Raw genomic sequence first — 19321 nt, 5'->3', positions numbered from 1 at the left:
AAATTAATGGCAACACTTAATGATATAATAGAATAGATCATATAACTGTCCTGGGTGATCAATAAAACAATAATCCCAATCATGGTGTAGCAGCAAATTAACCAAAAAATAGTTGTCAAAGAATCAAGGTGTTCTAACCCTCTAGTCAAAGTCTAGGTCAGGGGTGTCAAACTCAATTTCACTGAGGGCCACTTCAGCATATTGGCCACCCTCAACGGGCCACATTGACGGTACAAATCAGGAGTGGCCAGCTGCAGTCCTCCAGACTGCAACTTTTAGATGCATCCCTGCTAAAACACACCCTAGACAAAAGGCTGACTTCCCTCATTAGCAGCAACTCAGTTCTGTAGACCTTTATAATGAGTAAATGATCCAGGTGTGTTAGAGAAGGAACGCATCTAAAGTTGCAGATGGTAGCTCTGGAAAACTAGACTTGGGCACCCCTAGCATAAATGTATGAAAATACAGTGTTAAAAAATAAATTAAACACCTCATATTGTTAAATAACGCTTTGGAACGTCTGGTTAGGAAGCCCATTCAAAACCTTTGTTTGAAATGGCGCGTTTAATTCAAGTTTCCATTACAGACCAGAGAAAACTTAAGAGAATGAAACATGTTAATCCATTTGAGGAGCCGGTAGTTTATCTTGAGGAAATAAATGACGATGCAAAAGTTAATTAGACTGTAACATACGCAGTGCGCTGCTCAACCACTGCGGAGGCAGTTACGCTACGCCACTGCGAAGAATTAAAATCCGCTGGAAGTAACTCATCCAGCGGATTTAACAAATGGAGCCTTCTGGGTTCACGTTACCCAGGAGAGCGGCGGTCTGGAGGAGCAGCAGACATAACATCTGTCCGTTTCGGAAAAGCTAAAAAAAATAATTTAAAAAAAAAATCCTTAAAGCGCACACCGGACCGCGCAGGGTAAAACACTCAGAGTTCAGTTGATCTGTTTGGATCAGACAGATCCAACTGACTGATGAATTAGTGCAGATTTTTCTACAGATGGGAACCAGGAGGAAGTGCGTTCAGACCCCAGCGGGTGAAGTGATGCTAATTTAAGTGAAGTCGCTTAATTTAATTTATTAAAAGTTATTGGGGCCTCAGTCAGTGGTTTTTGTCACTACGAGAAAAATGTAGATGCATTTATCTGCTTAATTGGTGATGGGATCAGGATTCACGGTGAATATTAACTAAACCGCATAAAATGCTGCTAAATAGCCGATGTTTATATTATTGTAATTTCACGGATAAAAATAGTACATGACCGATTTTTTTTTATGTTGCCGGTCAAGATAACGGATAACAAAAAAAGTCTAGCGCCACCTGCCGTCCTGACACCAACTCACACACATCTTCATTCACAGTCTTACTTGTAAATCGATTTTTCTTTTCTTGGACGTTTTAATGTTAGCTTGTCAATGTCTCAGTTTTATTCGCTGGTAAAATCAATAAGCAGCTTAAGGTGACTCTGCTGCTCTCTAGTGGCGAGAAGCCGTAATGTTTGCTAGTAACAATCGGAATGCATTATGGGAGATGTAGTTTGTAGTCAATTCGTGCTCAAAACCTATTTTAAGTCAATCATGGGCCTATAAAACGCTCCGGGGGCCACATAAAATGACATGGCGGGCCACATGTGGCCCGCGGGCCTTGAGTTTGACACATGTGGTCTAGGTAGTGAAATGCTATAATGGGTTATTATGGGAGTTCTACAAATTCCTCCCACAGCTTTTCAAGCAGAACACGACAACTACTATTCTGTTTGAATAGCTGTTATAGCTGTAACCGCTTCTACAAGCTTTTGTATAGTAGAGAACAGAGGTGGGGACTTGAGTCACATGACTTGGACTCGAGTCAGACTAGAGTCGTTAAAATCACGACTTGAGACTTGACTTGAAAAAATGCTCAAAGACTCGGACTTGACTTTGACTTTCATGCCATTGACTTGAGACTTGACTCGACTTGAAGCTGTTTACTTGAAAAGACTTTATATTTTTACTCAAAGTCTTAAACATATTATTTATAAAGTGGCGTCATTAATTAATTTCACTCATTCCGTATCAATATGCGCAGACCGTCACTCTGTTTTTCCTCTCTCCTTATGTATGTATGTGTGCGTAGCTGCAGCACAACCAATCAAATGAACGGGATTTGGACATTTAAAAAAAACTTAGCGATCCTACAGAGCTCAGGGAATGAAAGACGAAATAACCGCTGGAATATTCTTCCGCGAGTAACTTCTTTTGGCTACGTAGATTCTGAACTTTCGAATAAAAAACGAACTGCAACTTGTAAAACATGCAAGAAGAGAATATCGGATGGAGATGTCACGACTCCAACTTTGTCCGGCATTTGAAGCTTCACAAAGCTCGGTAGGTGGCACTTTTCTTTTGCTGTAAGATTGTTGACTCTAGCTAACTTCGTGTTAGCATGTGTACTCCGGGTTAAATTGGTGATGATTTACCATAAATCCGGTCCATCAAATGCCTCCACACATAATGTGCACCGTGTTAGCTCAGGATTCAGATTCTGGACCTGAACAGAGTCTCTCTGTCCCATCATGATGATGAGCCGGGTCTAGTATCATCCAAGGATGGTTGGTGTATTTGAAGACATCTACGTTGGGAAATTATATTGATATTATATTGTTTACTGCAGTCAGTGCATTAAGTCTACTGTGACCAGCGTTACTGTCACATGTCGCACAAAAGCCTTTTCCAAGTAGTATAGCTTTGCTGGAAAAACAAATAAATAAATAAAAATCCCGTTTTTTTATTTTATTTTATTTTTTTGTTTGTTTTTGGCCATCTTTCAAAAAATTTCTGTAAAAATAAAAAATTTACAATCTCACTGACCCTGAATATAACACTAAGTGGGATAGTTAACTGAGCAAGACATAAAATAATGAGCTCCTTATTTTGTGTTTAGTGATTCTGACCAGCTTGATTCACACATGTTTTTATCAATATTGAGATGTGAAATTGGCTGTAGATTTAACCCACTTGGCCTGACAGATTTATTTTACCATCACATCCAAATTCAAAACCACTCCACTTTATTTGCAATGATTTTGATTTTTTTCATGTGGTTTATTTATTAAAACAGACCAAATACAGTGACTGTCCCAAATAAATTTTGTGTTTAGAATATCTGGCCCATATTTACTTACATATTTTGGCCAGTTTGGTCTTCTGCAAATGCAATGCAGAATAGTTAAATGAAATACAGTATCCTTCAATTGCATTTTTTGTTAATTGTTCAGTTGATATATTTGTTGTTTCTCGTGTCACTCAAACATGGACACATAAAAATACATGTTCACTCAGTGACCAGGTCAGAGAAAAGAGGAAAAAACTGCTGTGTGTATTGTGCTGTGGAAATGTCAGCATTTTCGTCTTTTTATTGAATATCAAGTTTAACAGAACTGCGCAATAAAGATGTTTAAAAATGTTTTTTATACTTAGTGTTCAGTTGCACATGTTCTATCATTTGAGATAAGTACAGATTTTAAAAAGAACAAATGGTCTATTATTTGAATTTTATGTATAATTGCAAATTATATTAAAAAAAATAAAAATGACTCGAAATGACTTGAAATTAAAGGTTCCTGACTTGAGACTTGACTCGACTTGAGGACAGAGACTCGAGACTTACTTGAGACTTGCAACACAGTGACTTGGTCACACCTCTGGTAGAGAAGACTGGATTTTTCCACACAAAGCTCTTCTATTCTCATTTAATATTTGTTTAATAGGAATACAGTAAGAAATGTGTTTGTTTGTCTTCACTAGATTTAAACATAATAAATGTTGGACCGGATCATTTCTATTGTTAAAAAGATACTAGAATAAAAAAACACTGACTCCACTGTAAACTCATAAAAATATTCTATCCAGCAACATACCTCATCATCATCATCATTTATTAATAAAGTGGTTTAAAAACCAAAGTGCTGTAGAGGTAGCTCTTCAGTCAGTCAAAACTGTAGATTGCATCAGAAATGTTTCCCAGCTTGCACAGATAAGCTTCATGTAAATCTGCTCCACTGACCTTTGACAAAATGAAGAATAACTTTCTGTCTGACGACGTCATTTTTCCTGTTGATGGTGCAGATGTAGACTCCACTATCTTTCTCTCTGGGGTCTCTGAGGGTCAGACTGAGGTCTCCACTTTTAACTTGCTCTTTATTCATTCTTGTACGTTCACAGTAAGACTTGTCTTGTTCTTTAGCTTTGTTGCTGCCGTTCTGATACACATGGACAATCATGAATTCTGGTTCAGAGCGGGTCCACTCCACAGTGTCGTCGTCCTCAATGTCAGCTGTTTCACAGGGCAGAATTGCAGACTCTTCTCCTTCCTGCACCGTTACCTCCACCTGTTGAACTGAGAAAACAAAAGTGCAAAGTCAATTTTACTTGTTTATGCTATTCTGTAAGCATCTCTATTCTGTAAATGTACAACTTAGACACATGATTCTGCTGTTTAGAATAAACATCCATATTACCCACTGACACGCTGACTGTCTTTAAATCCCGGTTGAACGCGCTACTGTTCAAACACGCATTTGCTCGATCTCTTTATTTATGTATTTATTTGGAATTTTTTCTTTAAAATGTGTTATTTTTATTTTTGTGAGGTGACATTATGTGCCCTGAAAGCACTTTTTCAGGGCACATTTTATTTAAAATGTATTATTATTATAAATACTTAAACTGCTTTATAAACAAGGACGTTGCCATGGTTACTGCTTCACATGGTGGCAGACTTCCAGGTATTTCTACTTATGTACATATGTATTTATGGGTGGCGATAGGCAGACCAGTAGCTGCGCTCCATTTCCCACAAATCAGGATTTATAAAGGAAAGGTGTACGGTAGGGGTTACACCAATTAGTCGACTAGTCGATTCTTTTCTCTGCAATGACTTTTTTCTGGGCCAGTCGACTAGTCGCAGTCACGACTAAACAGATTTTTCCAAGGAAATGAAAGAAGGTGGATTAGGTGAGTTCGTCAGAAAGCTCAAATTGTATGAAAATGTAAATAATTTAACAAAGACAAACTGTAAATTACAGCATAGGCTACCGCAATAGGGGCGTTGCGCGGCGCGGTGGTTAACACGGCGCCCCGCATACACAGACCCTAGCCCACGGTAGTCAGGAGTCCAACTCCCGTCCTCCATTCGCTGGGCCCATGCCTCCCTCCCCCCGCTCCGCTCTCTCTGCCCCCTTACAGTCAGATTGCTTTGAAATAAACTAGTGCCGAAATTTCCTTAAAAAAAAAAAGAAAGAAAAAAGACTACCGGAGTAATGTGGGACAACGTGTCATGATGTCAGGCTTTTTTTATCCCTCAACTACCCCCAACTGATCAGCGTTACCCTGCGTATTGAAGATTTTAACCTTCAATACGCTCTTTAGATCTTTACGCTTCTAAAGAGCGTAAAGATCTTTATAAGATCGCTCTTATAAAGTTATGGTTTGACTACATCTGGAAACTAAGTCGGAGGATCTGATAGAGGCGATCTCAGGCGCCGTCTGCATGTCGGTTCAGAGAGCCGAACCGACTCAGTCAGCAGAGCGCCCTGCTGCGCATCGGGCGGAGGAGCAGCAGGAGGCTCTGTTGAATTCAACTGTAACCAAACGGGATCCGTTCATAATAAGTTTAGTTTGTGATGTTCCAAAAGCACCATTGTGGTCAGTGTGATAATTTGACTCCTATACGAGTAACTATCCAGAGATCATCAGCATCAGCCGGTGTTTGGAAAAAAAAAGTCCGACACGACTTTGTGCAATGAACTTTTCTCTGCTGCTCACGAAGAATGATCTGTTTATTGCTCTTTTAATTCTGCATACTAGACTCAGTAAAAGCGGCAGAAGGGGAGTGGGTGTCAATAATTGCCGTGAAAATAGCTGATAAAGCCCCCAAGTAGTTGTGAAGGGTTTTTGCGCTTACGTCACTATGACATCCATAGACTCGACTATTATCATGATGTAGTCGACCTTAAAAAATATGTAGTCGTTCAACCCCTAGTGTGCGGCCACATGCATGAGGACGGCTTTATGCATCCGATTTTTCTAAATTTTTTTGTACTTCAGGTTTTAGTGTGAAAACTGTGCACTCTTTTATGCTTGAGGCCCCAGGTAATTTGAAAGCTTGGATTGCTTGAATGCAACAGGAATATAAAGGAATATGAAGCTGACCTTTATTTTACTTTTACTAAAGAAAGATCTTCAGGTATGGATGTGTACAAGCCTCTTCACAAACTCTGTACTAGTACCCTAACATAAAAGTACATATGTATCTCTATAAAATCTCTATTTTGTGTTTTTACATTTATATATCATTCATTATTACTTCAGATTACTAATCAGTCTTACATTAAGCAGTAGTGATGTGATTTTCTTGTCTGTGCTAAAACTTTTTGACTGATGTGTTGAATACTTTTGGTACCAAGTATCTGTGTTCCAAGAAGAACTGATCGTTCCCTCCACCTTTGGGAGAAATCATTCTCAAGGAAAAGGGTTAGATGACCTGTGTGTGTAGATAGAGCTTGCCATCTGTCTCTTGCTGTTTATCTTTTACATTCTTCCTTTTCCCAAATAAAAGGCCGTCTCTAGCTGATAGAGGGCAGAATGCTCTGTGAACGGCCCGGAGGAGCAGTTTGCCAAGTCTTATCAGCAAACTGAGTCTTTTCAAAAAGTTTGGCCATAAAATTCATATGTTGCCTGGTTCTTTTATGTAGATTTGGAAAATACCTATAACAGGAGTCAATTTTCACTGCAAACCTAAAGATTCCTTAGATATATTAACTAGAGGTGTGCCGATCGATCGGTCACCGATCATAATCGGGCCGATTTTTGTGAAAAAGTGCATGATCGGTGATCGGCGATCATTGTCTCTTTTACCGATACCGATCACCTACTTCTCATTTCGCAGCCTGCCTGTGCAGCTGGTCTCCTCTTTCCTTCACTCTGCGCAAACGCGCAGCAACAAATCTTAAGCGATGTGCAACTATAATGCACTGAGTGAATGGGGAAGTTTGCTGCGTGTTGCTGCGGAAAATTGAAGCAGGTCAAAATGCATCAACACAACGAAGCTAATACGACATGAAAACAATGCCAAACTTGACGGAGTTTGGCTACATTGAGGCTTACTGCAGTAAAAAAGACATACGGAGGATCAGATAGCAGGTAAAGCAGCGCACAGCTACAAACACTCACCCGGATTAGTATGACGGTCAGAAAGCTAAACAAATAACCCGCAAAATTATTTAAGTCTTCGTGCTGCGATGTAAGACGCTGGTTCTTCTCTCGCTGTTAAACCGCTGCTACGCTACAGGTAGTAATATCTGACAGACGGAGCTTCGCTTCTGCTCCACCTGGTAGTGACTCTCACACCGAACCTCTGCTTAAAGCTGCAGCATCTAACTTTAAAAAAATACATTTTACATACATATTAAAACTTTCGCTGTCCTAACATGAGACAGATAATCTCTGAAAAAATAATCGATCTCCTCCCTGATCTGCATAATTACTCCTCTCAGTCAGAAACAGCCAATCAGAACTAGCAGTAATCAGCTAGCCGCCATGCTATCAGGAAGTTTTCTTTCAGTAACTCTGGATTGTTTATTGTAATGGATCGTGTATTTGCCTTTGAATGTTAAGTTTTATACTTGAACTTTTTGGCAATGTTGAGAGGTTTTATGCCTTCATATGGTATCAGTCTGTTAAAGATGGTATTATCAATAGCAGTACAATTTGCACAATGCCTGTTTTGTTTAGTTTTCTTCTTGGAAAAAGTTATTAAAAACAAGTTTTTGTCTAAATTACGGTGAATTCATGGTTCCTTTTTCCACATAATGTAACCGGTAGTGTTTATGATAAAAAATAAATAAATAATAATTATGTGATCGGTATCGGTGATCGGTATCGGTGTATCGGCCATCATGGGTGATCGGTATCGGTATCGGCAGGAAAAAACCTGATCGGCACATCTCTAATATTAACCCATTAGCCCTCGCCCCCAAAATCCCTAAAAATGCCTGAAAAGGTATACCCAATTTAATTCAGCTACTGCTCTTGAACAATTTGGAGTACATACAAACGTTTGGTCTCTTTATGAAGATGGTAAGCTAAATGTTCTATTTTTGCAGTCAAAAACACTGTAAGTAGTTTGTAGCTATTACGTTTGTAGCACAAAATAAAATAAATCTTTGCTTCACCCAGATTTTTCATTTTTGTTTCTTGTAAATGCATGTTGAATGTTGAATGTATGGACTGGAAAATACAATAAATGTGAAGAATAAAGTATTCTGCTTGTGGATTTCAAGAATGATCAAAATAGCACAAAAAATAAATGTCACTTTGGACATGTTTATTTTTGAGGATGTACAGTATCTTTATCAGTATCTGCATATCAGATGTTGTCCAAGTGTGCCATTTGGAAACTCCAAATGGCACACTTGGACAACAGACTTACAAACTTCAATACAAACTTCAAATATACACATTTCAAATGTCTGTAACTCCTCAATTCTTCGACATACAGTCATCAATGAGGGCTCTAATGAAAGTTAATGACTAGAGGAATTCTCTGGTAGACACATTACTGAATTACAGTAAATCAGTAATGTTTATTTATATAATTACTCATAATTACATAAATAAAATAGCATATCTGTCAAGTTTTGGATTTGAGAATACTTTCCTGCTACTGAGAATACTTTCCTACTACTGTCAAAGCTGGGGACGGATGTACGGAAGAGGGATGGGGGTGTCAGTGTACAATCAGACCTCCAGACCCCCACCCTCTTTTGCAATCCTCTAACCCACAACCCCCCGCATTCTAACAGTATGCTAAGCCTCCCCTCCCTCAGCCTGAAGTGACTCAGTTCCGATTTTTTTTTTTTGACTTAATGTGACCTGTATCTGATCTTTTCATGGGTGTTTGAACAGCACAGGTCAGATTCTTTTTCGAATGTGACCCGTATCCGATACGTATCCGATTCGTATCCGACCTAACGTCCAGGTCGTATTCATCCAAACTGAACATCACTGATTCTTAACAAATCTCACTATTATGCGTCCTGATACACGCAAGCAGGAAGAAAAACAACAACATGATGGATTATACGAGGATTAAGTTAATATGCTGCTTCGGCCGGACAACAACTTCAAACATGTAAGCTAAGCTCCACCGTTAGCCTCCATGTTTACTTCCGCAAGCACTGAGCACTTCTTCTTTTTATGACAGTTGGCAGAACACTTAGAACGCTGACGCTATAGCGTCCTCTGCTGCGCATGCGGGACACTTTCAGGTCGTTGGCCTGTTAACACTGCATAACGCATACAGGTCGCATTTACTGGCAGTGTGAACAGCCCCGGCAAAAAAAATCGGTATTGCCAAAAAATCGAAATTGAGTCACTTCAGGCTGCAGTGTGAACGCACCTATAATGGACATCGGCAGAGTGTCCATCATGAGCAGCACGCAGCCGATCTGGTGTGGGTTAAGAAGTTTTTAAGTTGCAGTACATTTAACTTTTATTGTCCAGTTCTCTCACTAATGTAGAACCATGGCTTATTCATAAAAGAAAAAGGCTGTTTTTTTTTCTGTGGAGCAATTTTTTTTTCTTATTAGGAGGTCTTCGTCCACAATGTGGCTGTCGCAGGTTCAATTCCTGGCCCGATGACCTTTGCCGCATGTGTTAACTCTCATTATTCACCTTCCTGTCTAACTACTCTCAAATGAAGGCCACCTGAGCCAAAAAAACTTTAAGGAAAAAAAATCCTTTGTTAGATTAGCTCTTTATGTGAAGCAAACTAAATGATTTGCATAAGATTGACTTAAAATTGTCAAGTTAATCCACATTAATAAATTAACTTGGATAAACTTAATTTAATTACTTGTTACCAATTGAAGAAATTCAATTAAGTTGGTTCAACTATTTTCTTTTTTCATTGTAGGAGGATTTTGTTTTTTTAAAGCATTTTTTTTTATTTGTTTATCAGGAGATCATACATTCATTGATACTCCACCGCCATTCAGCCAGAAGTCCTTTAAAGCATTTTTTACCTATTTAACCTATTTCTAATTCTGGAATCATGTCTCAGATGTCACAACTGTCAGTTTTGAGTTTCTTGGTGACTGAAAGCCTTTTTGGCAGAAAGGATGCCGGAATAGATGTTGTACCGTGCAACCAGCTCACGACATCCTGCACTCCTTTAGCGAGGGTTGGGCAAACTTTGTGCTGACCCGCTCTCAGACTGGTCCTCAGATTCAGAGTAGGATTTCCAGGAAAGATCCTGCTCATTGTGCAGTGCTTCCGGCTCCTCCTGAACCTTGTCTTCCAGTGGGTTTCTGCATCAATGCTGCCGGCCTCCTGCATGGGTTCTCCATGGTCCGTCTGGCCGAAGGCCATATCCTCTTTGTGGTTTCCACCGGCTGCACAACACGCCACCAGACTGAACTTGAACATCTTTTTGATGTTTCCCTGGAAATTGGTTACAGCTGTTTGTCATTTTGTTGATTGATCTTTTGTGTATATAGTCTCACGTGTCGTTTTTTCCGCTGGATCCTTATGTCGTCTCCCTGTGTCTACTCCTGGTACCTTCTTCCCATGACTTTGGACCCTGTAGCAACTTCCGCTCCTGTCTCTACCTTTTAATCTATTACTCACCTTCACAAATCATCTGTGCTTCTATATGTGTATTTTATAGCAATGGGTCAGTCATAAATGTTTCAACTCCTTCATTACAGTATGAGGGGGGACCTACCAACATAGCAGTGCAGCAAGTACATCATATGAGAGGTCTAGCAAAGAAAAAAAAAATGAGAGAGCCAGCTACCCAGTTTTTTTCCCTCTGGTTGCTCAGCTCTCACTCTTTCAATCAATCTACCATTTCCTTGGTAAAATTTCCAGTGTAGCGTTGTTATTTTTGAGGTGGGAGAACTTATAAGTTTCATAATTTTTATGAGCTCCACGTAGTGCTGCCACAGCCTTTACAAAAAAAATCCCTTGAAAATCATGTTTTCACATGTGATCACAAGTGAAAACGTGTATCACATGGGAATCACATGGGACTTTACCATGAAACGTTCCAAAATCACATATGTGCCTTCACATGTGAACCACATGTGCAGTTTTCATGTGGTCACATGTGAAAGTCACATGTGACCACATTTCAATGGCCAGTAAACATAAAAAAATCAACATGTATTACTTTAAAATTAGTTACTAACCTTCAACCTGCAGATGAACATCTGTCACTTTGATTTCTTCTCTGTCATCACTGAGGATGCAGGTGTAGGTACCGCTGTCAGAGAGGTGAGGTTTTCTCAGGGTGAGGCTGAAGTCAAGAGAATCTAAAGCATCAGATTTCATTGATGTTCGTCCACTGAAACGTTGATTTTGTCCACGAAGATCATCTTCTTCTCGCCGCAGATGGATAATTTGTGGTTTGAGATCATAGCGTCTCCAGATCACTGTGGGGTTTCGCTCTGGTAAAATACCTGAGTAGTGGCATGGTAGCACAACTGATTCTGCTCCCTCAATAACATTTTCTCCAACCGCCAAAGAATACAGGGAGGCTTAAAGAAAAGAAAAAACAGACAATTAGTCTTTAGCTCAATATTAAACTCTGAGATTTAATTATTTTCTTACTTATATTTGTACTACTGTCCATGGATGAGATGGCATTTTGTGGGATATAGAAAAAACATAAATTATATTTATTGGATTTAATGCTCTCCAAAAATCACTTAAGTGAAAGTTTTAGCTATTGGCTCAGATGATGCAGCTTGAGGTGTTTATATATAGGAAAGATATCTCTCAATGTTTTGGTTAGAAAGGTGGTGTAGTGGATGTTTTATAGGTGAAGTCACACCAGCTTCTCTCTGCCAATCCACCTAATTGCTAATATTTGTGACACTCTTTTAGCAAGGTCTATCAACAGTGAACGTGTGCCAATGTCACTGCTCTACAATACAAAATGACCCATGTTTAATATTGTTTAATTATCCGCTGCTTATCCGACCCCGGATAAGCAGCAGAAAATGGATAGATGGATGAATGGATAGATTCCCTCATTTTAACATGAGTACAGCATCATAAATGCTACACTATACTGCAGCTTTCTAGGTAAATGTAGTTGTATACGTAAACATTAAGATAAATATTAATTTAACAGTGAGTGTACATAGGGAACTATATGGTTTGTATTTGTTCTCAGACCTGTAACCAGTACAGTGTTTAATCTTTCAATGTCTTTCAGAACTTTTCAAATGTTTATCATCTTTCTAATCGGCACCTTCCTCACTTTTATTCTTGTGTTTTTCAGCTATTTTCATGGACTCTGTTCTTCTGTGGACAATAGACTGTTGTTCTGACAGTCAAAAAGGAGTTAAATATGTTTAAAGATCTGTCCCTCTTTTCTTAAATAATGTTATATCAAACCCATGTTGTCATTTTAAACCTTTTGTACACAGTTTACCCATCATCTGCCAAAGAAATAGTGTTTAACACTAGAGAAGAAACTTTAAGTGGCATGTTATGATGTAGACCTATCAGACCTAAAAATGTACATTAATCCTTACCTTTCATTCAATATAAAATCAACCAAATCTGCATGTAGATCCACATTCAGATGATGGTTGAATCAATATTGATATAATGTCAGTTATAATTGAAACCCTAATGTTGATTCAACATACAAGTCACCGACCACTTTCAACGTTGATTCAATCATTCTCTGCTATCTGGGTAGGAAATCACATCAATAGAGAAATTGGAAGACACTTTTTTCTTCTGTTCTCAGGAGGTTCTGTATAGAGTATTTTGATTTGGTTTAAAGTAGGACACTTTTTCAAATCCTGATTCAAACTATTCCATAATTTGACTCCATGCACCAAAATACATATTTGTTTAAAGTAATCTGTGCAAATCTACTTTTGAAATCATACTTCCTTCAGTTATTTCTGTCACTTGAGCTTAAGACAAAAAATACTTTTGTAAATTAAATGGCAATAATGCCTTTCTAGTTTTAAATGTAACTGGTGAAATGTTTAAATGAACCTAATCAATTTGAAAATATTTGATTGGATAAACAATGTATTTGTATATTCTCTAGGAATCACTTTGTACAAAATTATTAGTGTTTTTTTGTGTCACAAACAAAGGCTTAGTGTTAGTTTTATATGTGTTGCCCCAAACCTCCATACAATAAGTCAGATATGGAACAACAAAGGAATAATATAAAGTCTGGAGTGTTGAGAATTCTAAAATATTTTTTACTTTGTTTAAAACTCCAATACCTTTGCAAAGTTTTTGTTTTCTATACTTTATATGAGATTTTACACAAGTGTCCATCAAATGTGGCATATACCAAGGAGATGCTCTGTCCCCACTGCTGTTCTGCAGCAGTGGGGACAGATAGGCCCCTCATGTAGAGGAGTCACCTCCTCTACATGGATGACATCAAGCTGTACGCCAAGAACGAGCGAGACATCGACTCACTGATCCACACCACCAGGATCTACAGCACTGACATTGGGATGTCATTCGAACTAGAGAAATGTGGTCGGATGGTTACAAAGAGAGGGAAGGTCGTCTGCACAGAAGGGGTTTCACTCCCAGACATTGAGGACAACAAAAGCAGACATTGAGGACAGCTACAAGTACCTGGGAATACAGCAAGCAAATGGCAACCTCGATGAGGTCACAAGGAAAGGAGCCACAGCCAAATACCTCCAACGAACAAGGCAAGTCCTGAGAAGCCAGCTCAATGGCAAGAACAAGATCCGTACAATAAACAGCTATGCCTTACCAGTAATCAGATACCCTACCAGAATAATTAGCTGGCCAATGGAATAGATGAAGGTCCCGATGAAGATTAAGATTTGGAAGCTACTAACCATGCATGGAGGGTTCCACCCCAAATCCAGCAACCTGAGACTGTACACGAGCCGTAAGGAAGGAGGCAGAGTACTGGTGAGTGTGAGAGCCACTATCCAGGATGAAACATCCAAGATCCATAAATACATCAAGGACAAAGCCTCAACGGACGATGTGCTCAACGAATGTCTCATGCAATGGGGAACAGAGGACAAGGTGCTGGAGGAACCATCATGGGAGGACAAGCCCCTACATGGGATGTACCACCGACAAATAACTGAAGTGGCTGATATCAGGAAATCCTACCAATGGCTGGAAAAAGCTGGACTCAAGGACAGCACGGAGGCCCTCATCTTGGCCGCCCAGGAACAGGCCCTAAACACCAGAGCAATAGAAGCTCAGATCTACCACACCAGACAAGACCCAAGGTGTAGGTTGTGCAAGGAGGCCCCTGAGACAGTCCAGCACATAGCAGCAAGGTGCAAGATGCTGGCAGGGAAAACGTACATGGAACGACATAACCAAGTGGCGGGCATAGTGTACAGGAACATCTGTGCAGAATATGGACTGGAAGCCCCGAGGTCAAAGTGGGGGACACCCCCAAAGGTGGTGGAGAATGACCGAGCTAAGATCCTGTGGGACTTCCAGATCCAGACAGACAAGATGGTAATGGCGAACCAACCGGACATTGTGGTGGTGGATAAAGAACAGAGGAAAGCCTTTGTGGTGGATGTAGCAATACCAAGTGACCACAACATCAGGAAAAAGGAGCATGAGAAACTGGAGAAATACCAGGGCCTAAGAGAGGAACTGGAGAAGGCCTGGAAGGTGAAGACCACAGTGGTGCCTGTGGTCATCGGGGCCCTCGGGGCAGTCACCCCCAAACTGGAGCAGTGGCTCAAACAGATCCCAGGAACAACATCAGACATCTCAGTCCAGAAATGTGCAGTTCTAGGCACAGCCAAGATACTGCGCAGAACCCTCAAGCTCCCAGGCCTCTGGTAGAGGACCCGACCTCTGAGGATGAAAGACACCGCCCGCGGAGGGTGAGAGGGGAATTTAAATTTATATATAACGTATTGCTTTTTAGGCTGGCCAATTAAAATTCTCCCCTTCTCCAAGATTTCACTGAATCTAACACAGAAGTTGTTAGAGGTGCTGATGTTTTTAGCAGCAAGTTGGGCTCTTAAGACAAATTCTGCCCAAGGCCTCATACAGCCTTGGACAGACCCTGCATGATCAGTTAAGTCTGCTGCACTACGCAGAGATGCTCAACGAACGGGAGATTTAATTCAATGCTGCTAATGTGGCTCTAGTAACTCTGACATTTCGTGTCTGTTGAGTTTTTAATAAACGTCACAGAAACCCCACCCACGTAAAAAAATCCAGCAAATAGCCTGTGCAGGTTTAGTGCCATTAGAATTTTCATTTCTGCATCTTTGGTTTCTGAGATATTAAAAATTATTTTTTAGGTCATCCATCTTGCCCCCCTAGATGGATGACCATCTTGCTTATCCCCATCTTGCTCCAAAACAAGATGGATCCCCCCATCTTGCTCCAAAACAAACCAAAGTGGGCTACTTTGTTAGTGCAGGTTTGTGCCGTTAAATCTACCGCAGCGAAGTTGTTTTCAAGTTGAATATTTGAGCTCCGCGTAGTAAGCGGCGCCTAGCTCAATGTTGATCTGATTTATGAACGCTAATTTTGGCCAGCCGTTCTCACCGATCCCTCCTCAAGTGCTCGGAGGTTCACAGGACTGTCAACAAATTGCCAAACCAAACACTCCTAAGACAGAAAAAATATATACTTTTTAATATTACAAATATTAAAAATATTGAGAACAGTACATCTCGTGTGGCAGCATGAATTTTGTGTCAGTTGGTCACAAGGCAAGATATCTATTTACATTTGTTTCTTAGAAGTGTTTGGTTCCATCCATCCTTTTTTTAAAATCTGCATGTAGCACATCTAACTCTGCGTTTAAAGAGCTGAAACAAACTATTGTTTCAGATCAAAACTCTTTCAGTTCTTTGAGTATTTCAGCCATACCTGTTGCTTTAACTTAAGATGCATCCTCTATTGTCTCTTGATTGATCTCCATTTGCATAAGTCCACAAGCCTCCAATTGTTTGAAAGATTGCTTTTATTTCTTCTTGGACATTTCTTACTGTCCTTCTTCTCCACTCAATTGTCAGTAATCTGAAGTCTTTCAAGGTGTTTTATCCAAAGTTTTTGTCCACTTTCCACTTAATTGTTTACAGACATTCACAAACATGCTTGACCGGCAGCTATCTTGGATGTGACTGTTTTGAAGCCTTAAACTATATTTGAGTTAGAAATATTTTACTATGAATGTTGAATCTGGTTGATTGTGCTTACCATTCCGAGTATCAGGAATTTTCTAACTCTTTCCCTCAAATAATTTATCGACTTTCATCTTTAGCTGAAACTTTCAGAAATTCAATTAATTATTTTATAATTTATTGATCATTGTTTGATCATTGCTTTTTTACACTGGATCTGCTGCATCTCTTACCTAATGGTACACAACTTGTAGACTATCATGGAGTAATGATACTTACCGAAGCTCTGCATGATTCAATTAGTTAATCCATTTTTCCAAAAATAGTTTGTAGGGTTAAATTATTACTATCTAAAGTGATCATGATGCAAAACTGTCTTTTTTAATAATGCCTTTAATTAATTTATATTTTATTATTGTTAAGCTTCTAAAGGTATAAAATAGTTGCCATGCTGGCTGATACTGTTGTTTTAGTAAGACATTACATATCTGAACAACAAAGTTTAACAGTTTCATGCCTTGTTAGTGCCAAGCATAATATTACAGTGTGATAAATTTATTTATTGTTATTCAACACCAGTGAATTGCCAGGTACACAATGACCAATCTGTTAGAGGTTATTAAATAGAAAAGGTTAAAAATTATCCCAACACATTGACCTTTAATAGAATAATTTCTTACCTTGTAGGAAAATCACAAGGATCATTATATTCTTGAAAATCCAGCCACTAAATTTTTCTCTTGTTATGAAGAACATAACTTTTTCAAGTAACAACTTCACAGAGACGTTTAATCTTTGTTGCTGTGGCTGTTGTGAAGGGAGCGGCTGCTAGAATGAGCATAAACCAGCTTGGCAGCTTTCAGGCTGACAGTTTAGTTCTCCTTTACTTTGCTACTCCTCTGCCAGTTAAGCACTTAAATATATTCAAATGGAGGTTTCTACTCTACACTTATGTGATGAAATGCAAAATCCTTTAAATATCAAATAATGAATTCTTTCTGAACATGGATAATATATCCATTTAGAAAATGGTTTATGAGGAGTTTGAAAGCTTCAGTCTTTTTATAACCTTTGTTGGAAGGTTTTTTTTTTGCAGAAAAAAACCCTACTGTCCCATGACTGTGACTCTTCTTGTGTCCCAGAGTGTCTGCTTTTTAAATTCCCTTTCATGCTCAATACAATTTAATTTACATACAGCATGGCTCCCACTCACTACAAATATCATTTAAAGGCACTTCATTTTGGCTGTGCTGGGTGGTTTCTCTTATTAAAACAGTGTTTCTGTATGCTCTCTCATGTTGCTCAGTAATGTTGTTTGAAAATATTGAACTTATTCTTCATTGGCTTTACAATTCTGAAAATGATACAGCAATGACAACTTGGGTAGGGAAAAGTATAAAATATATAGCACTATTCTGCTTTAAAAGTTCATTTTTTATGAAAATAGAAATACTGTATATAAGATTTTTTTCTTGACTTTTTTATGAGTATGAATATACGATTAAAGCATTTAAAATTACATTGCTTTAAGGTTTGGTTTGCATGGTCCTGAAATGACATGTAGTTCTTACTTATGAGGAAATATTTAATAAAGTGTTGAAACAAAATATCTGGACAAACTGAAAGTTGTTCTTGTGCTGACAGTTGATGATTCACCTTTGTGGAATGTTCACATTATTGTTTGTGCCACGTTTCTGTTTAAATGATGGGTTGTTCACTGGAAACGTAGATACGGCAAAGAGGATAAACAAGTCCAACACATCCACACACACAGACGATCCCTTCCAGGAAGAATTCTACAGGAAACTTCTAACGACCAGTGTGGCAAGTATTTGCTTAACTTTGACTTAAAATCACCACTGTAGCAAGAAAAGATTAGAAAATATTTAAACTTAGGATTCAGTTTTGTGTAGCTTGTAAACTTCTGACTATTTATAGGAAACAGAACTTCAAATTTAAATAACTAAAAATGTATGTGTCATGTAGCTTTGTTATAAAAGTCCTTCACCTGAGTGAAGTTGGCCCCCCCACCTTCTTCAAATCAGACAAAATTGGTGTCAAACATTTGTGCTACGTTTGTGCAGGTTTGTGCAGCAAAAATTTTCGTTTGTGCTGCTACCGTGTTTCCCCGAAAGTAAGACAGTGTCTTACTTTCTTTTTATCCCCTAAAGCCCCACTATGTCTTATTTTCGGGATATGTCTTATATTGGAAAAAAATTTGTCGAATTTTTTGTTTCAACCATAAAACAAAAATGAGCGGCGCTCATTTGGATCAGACGGAAGCGGCAGACGCGGTGATGTATGGAGAGGGGGACGGTGCGGACGTGGGCAGGAGGCGGCGTGCAGCTAGATGAGAGGGAGGCGGCAATATCCCCGTGTTTCCCCGAAAGTCAGAGGCGCAAAAAGTGGGTATGCAGCGTATGCAACGCATAGGGGCACAGCACCAGCGGGGGCGAGAAAACCCCGCCTGGAGGGGGCGACGCGCCGATTATGTTTTCCCATACACTTCAGGGCGCCTCACGCTCCTTCACCTCTCGCATTTACTTGGTAAATGTAACAATTTTTACACTTCATGCACCTTCGCCCCGGGGGGGGAAGAGCGTCGCTCCTTCATCCTGACGGTCCTTCCCGGGGGGGGGGGGAGATTTATGTTTTCGCATCCACTTGAATAATGTCCAGTTGCGCCACTGCCGAAAGTGTCTTACTTTCGGGGAAACACAAAAGTAAGATACACGGGGGTATTGCCGCCTCCCTCTCATCTAGCTGCGCGCCGCCTCCTGCCCACGTCCGCACCGTCCCCCTCTCCATACATCACCGCATCTGCCGCCTCCGTCTGATCCAAATGAGCGCCACTCATTTCTGTTTTATGGTTAAAATAAAAAATTCGACAATTTTTTTCCCAAAAGTAAGACATATGTCTTACTTTCGGGGTACGGCTTATATTAGCCGACCCCCCTGAAACCCCCGATACGTCTTACAATCGGGGGTGTCTTACTATCGGGGAAACACGGTATCATTTTAAAGATATAAAGAAATGTTTCTAGAGGTCATCCAAGGTCAAACAACCCCCCACATTCTTCAAATCAAACAAAATGGGTGTCATTCAACTCAGCTATGTTTGTGTTGGTTT

The 19321-nt window shown here is 39.5% G+C and overlaps 1 protein-coding gene across 1 annotated transcript in view; it reads right to left on the bottom strand.

Moving 5' to 3' along the window:
• LOC106913126 (heat shock 70 kDa protein 12A-like) overlaps positions 1-17083 on the bottom strand; it is a 49183-nt gene extending 32100 nt beyond the window's left edge. The window contains exons 1-3 of the mRNA XM_088002619.1: positions 16872-17083; positions 11239-11586; positions 4053-4385 (exon numbers count right to left, since the gene is read on the bottom strand). Of these exons, the coding sequence (XP_087858745.1) occupies positions 4053-4385; positions 11239-11586; positions 16872-16947 (757 nt within the window). The 5' untranslated portion in view covers positions 16948-17083. The remainder of the gene's footprint in view (positions 1-4052; positions 4386-11238; positions 11587-16871) is intronic.
• Positions 17084-19321: the final 2238 nt, after the last annotated feature.

Source organism: Poecilia mexicana, unplaced genomic scaffold (assembly GCF_051168715.1).
Source record: "Poecilia mexicana isolate PSO_F unplaced genomic scaffold, ASM5116871v1 scaffold_2, whole genome shotgun sequence".
Lineage (NCBI taxonomy): Eukaryota > Metazoa > Chordata > Actinopteri > Cyprinodontiformes > Poeciliidae > Poecilia > Poecilia mexicana.
The sequence above is the reverse complement of the archived record's forward strand: the minus strand, read 5'-3'. Positions and strand labels throughout refer to the sequence as shown.